At 37.2% G+C, this 2,710-nt stretch overlaps 1 protein-coding gene across 1 annotated transcript in view; it reads left to right on the top strand.

Moving 5' to 3' along the window:
* The first annotated feature begins 413 nt into the window (after positions 1-413).
* The window catches only part of LOC119417497 (cytosolic sulfotransferase 3-like), a 9,589-nt gene continuing 7,292 nt past the window's right edge, over positions 414-2,710 (top strand). The window contains exons 1-2 of the mRNA XM_037684708.1: positions 414-471; positions 2,492-2,630. Coding sequence (XP_037540636.1) covers positions 2,492-2,630 — 139 coding nt within the window. The 5' untranslated portion in view covers positions 414-471. The remainder of the gene's footprint in view (positions 472-2,491; positions 2,631-2,710) is intronic.

Below are 2,710 nucleotides of genomic sequence, written 5' to 3'. Positions count from 1 at the left end.
TTTTGTTTTGTAATCGATCTATATTACGACTGGTGACGACCCAGGAGATGTTTGCTGACAGCCATGAGAAACACACAGCATGTAGTTATTGCACTTTTGTAATTCGGCTTTTTGTCCTCTTCTTTTTATTGAAAGCCCCAAAAACTTTATTCTCAGACAATGAACTGTTGACAGGAGGTGTAAATCGCCAGCACACACACACACACACAATACAGTATTTTTTGTAGATCCACAACAAATAAAAAGTTCTTCTTTTCTAAAAAAAAAAATAAAAAAAAAATAAATAAAATACCTCTACCTACATACAAGTGCTCGCATGTCATCTTCACTATAGGTTGAAGTGCAATAGACAGGAAGTAGCGTAGCCTGTTACCCTGAATGTAACACAACTGGTTTCTTGAGGGGCTGAAGGTTTCTTGTTTGAAGGATTCACACCAGACTATAGTCGGGGAAATCTACCTGTTCATCTTGGTAAGTCTGCTTTTTGCTCATACAAAGATGGATATTCAAAAGAAAATTTACATCAGGGTGTAGATAAAGTCCGTTTTAGGATGACTACGCTTTTTTTGTCAGTTGCAGTGTGTTCGCAGGGATAACAGATTGAAGCACAAAACCTCTTCAAACCCAAAGAGAGCATTTAAGGTCGCAGGAGACAGCGGCCATATTCCAAACATTCCTGATTAGGAATTTGCCTTAACAAATCAGATTATGTTCAGCACATTTTAAATAAAGACTTAAAATAATAAAAACTCCTCTTAAAAATGTCCATGTTCTTTGGTATATTACACTTGTGTGTAAAACATTTGGTCACAAAAAGGCATGTGATTTGACGTTTTTTCATTTTACTTGCACTAAGAAGATACATGTTTTTATTGCTGGTCGACTGAAATGCAGGGCTATTTAACTAAACTGCTCAAGGGGCCACAGTTTCTGAAAGCCAACAGCTCACAGGACAGAAATTAAAGTTATTATGTAAATAAACCAAGTATCAAAATGATCTTTTACCTTTTGAGTATGTTTATTTTGCATTGAATCATAAATGCAATAAACAGAACCCAAAAGCATAATGCAAATGAATTCCATTTCAAGATTTATGTATTTGCAATAAAAGTAGTGATATTCTAACATGAAACAAAATTAAAAATAAAAGTGACTCACTATGCCTCATATTAAACATAAATATTATTCTGACATCAGCGACTTGCCAAATATTAACACTTTTCAAAACAAAATAAAATTGTTGACTGTTTTTTATGTTCCCTGCACGACCAACATGTTGCTGTTGGTCCATTAAGAACCAGTTCTCATTTAAAGTGAAACGGCTGCACAGACCAGTTCTTCCTCCAATAATTCATAAATCACAGGTGAAGCATCCACGTCTGCTCAGGTGTGAGCTTTGAGCAGAACCAAAGGAGGCGGAGCAAAACAGCTGGGCTGAAAGTGAGCGCAACGCGTGTTGAGCATCTCCGTGTAATTTACTAAAATTAATTAACTCAATTAATCCATCCTATTTGTGGTTAACTATTTTTAAATGACTATAACTACTACAAAGTTGCTGTGAATCATCGTCAATATTCCCCCAGTAATAAAGCTGTTTGTTGTAGTTTAATCAGGCTCACAGGAGATCACAGTGAAATGATCAGTTTATCAGAACTCACAGCTGGAGAGAGACATGGTTACCATGTTTTTGAGTGTGGAACTGGGTTGTTCTTGTTAATGTCCTGCTCAGTTTGGCATTTACTGACTGTTGAAATCTCTGTTACTGGCTGTAAACTGACAGCATGAGTCAGAGGTCGTTCCCGCTACATATAAGGAGGAAAGCAGGTTAAACTGTGTGTCCTCACTAAAATAATGGCTCAGGGTGAGGCAAGGTGTTGGGTTGTGTAAGTCAATGATTACACTGAGGAGGGGGCTCCTCTCAAAGTGCACTGATTTATGCTTGTGAAAATGTTGATAACTGAGATGGTCACATTACAAGATTGCCCCTCTGACCGAAATATTAAAAATGTCTCAATGTTTATTTTTCAGCCCTTGGGCCACCAGTTGAATAGCCTTGTTGTAACGTCTTTCTCTTTTTGTTCTTTCAGCTGCACTTTTCTGCAGTGGCTGCAAATTTCCTATGTGAAACACTGTAGAAACATAAACATTAACTTGTGCAGCTTTCAATCTTTTGCTGCTCATTTGAAAAAAATAAATAAATCAAGAACCTTACAGTTTTTACACAGTGCCTATTTTTTCTAGTCTATTTTTCAGTCTGCAGTTCTGTCTACCTCTCATTAACTAGGGAATTATAGATCTATAAAACAAGTATGTGGTTATCATGGTGACCCTAATAAACCACGGGCAACAGCTTTAATGTTTCCTTTGACTTTCGTTCTCTTTATGCTTCTTATACATTTTTCACTAAATGTTGGAATTGTGGCCAGTAGCTGCATTGTGACCCTTCACCTTTTCTTTAGAATGTTCTAGTTAAAACTACTCTTCCTCACAGATGGAGCTGCCAACACGACCGACACTTTTTGATTTTCATGGTGTCTCCATGACCAAATACTTCACTGACAACTGGGAAAACATACAGAACTTTGAGGCGAGACCAGATGATATTCTTATAGTCAGTTACCCTAAGTCAGGTGAGGTTATGTGTCTCAAAATATCAAAACCTTTATTGGGGTTGTGTGTGTGTGTGGGTGTTTGTGTGTGGAGTACTCAC

This window comes from Nematolebias whitei, chromosome 11 (assembly GCF_014905685.2).
Source record: "Nematolebias whitei isolate Nwh7 chromosome 11, NemWhi1, whole genome shotgun sequence".
NCBI lineage: Eukaryota > Metazoa > Chordata > Actinopteri > Cyprinodontiformes > Rivulidae > Nematolebias > Nematolebias whitei.
Note: the sequence above shows the minus strand (reverse complement) of the source record. Positions and strands in the feature narration are given on the sequence as shown.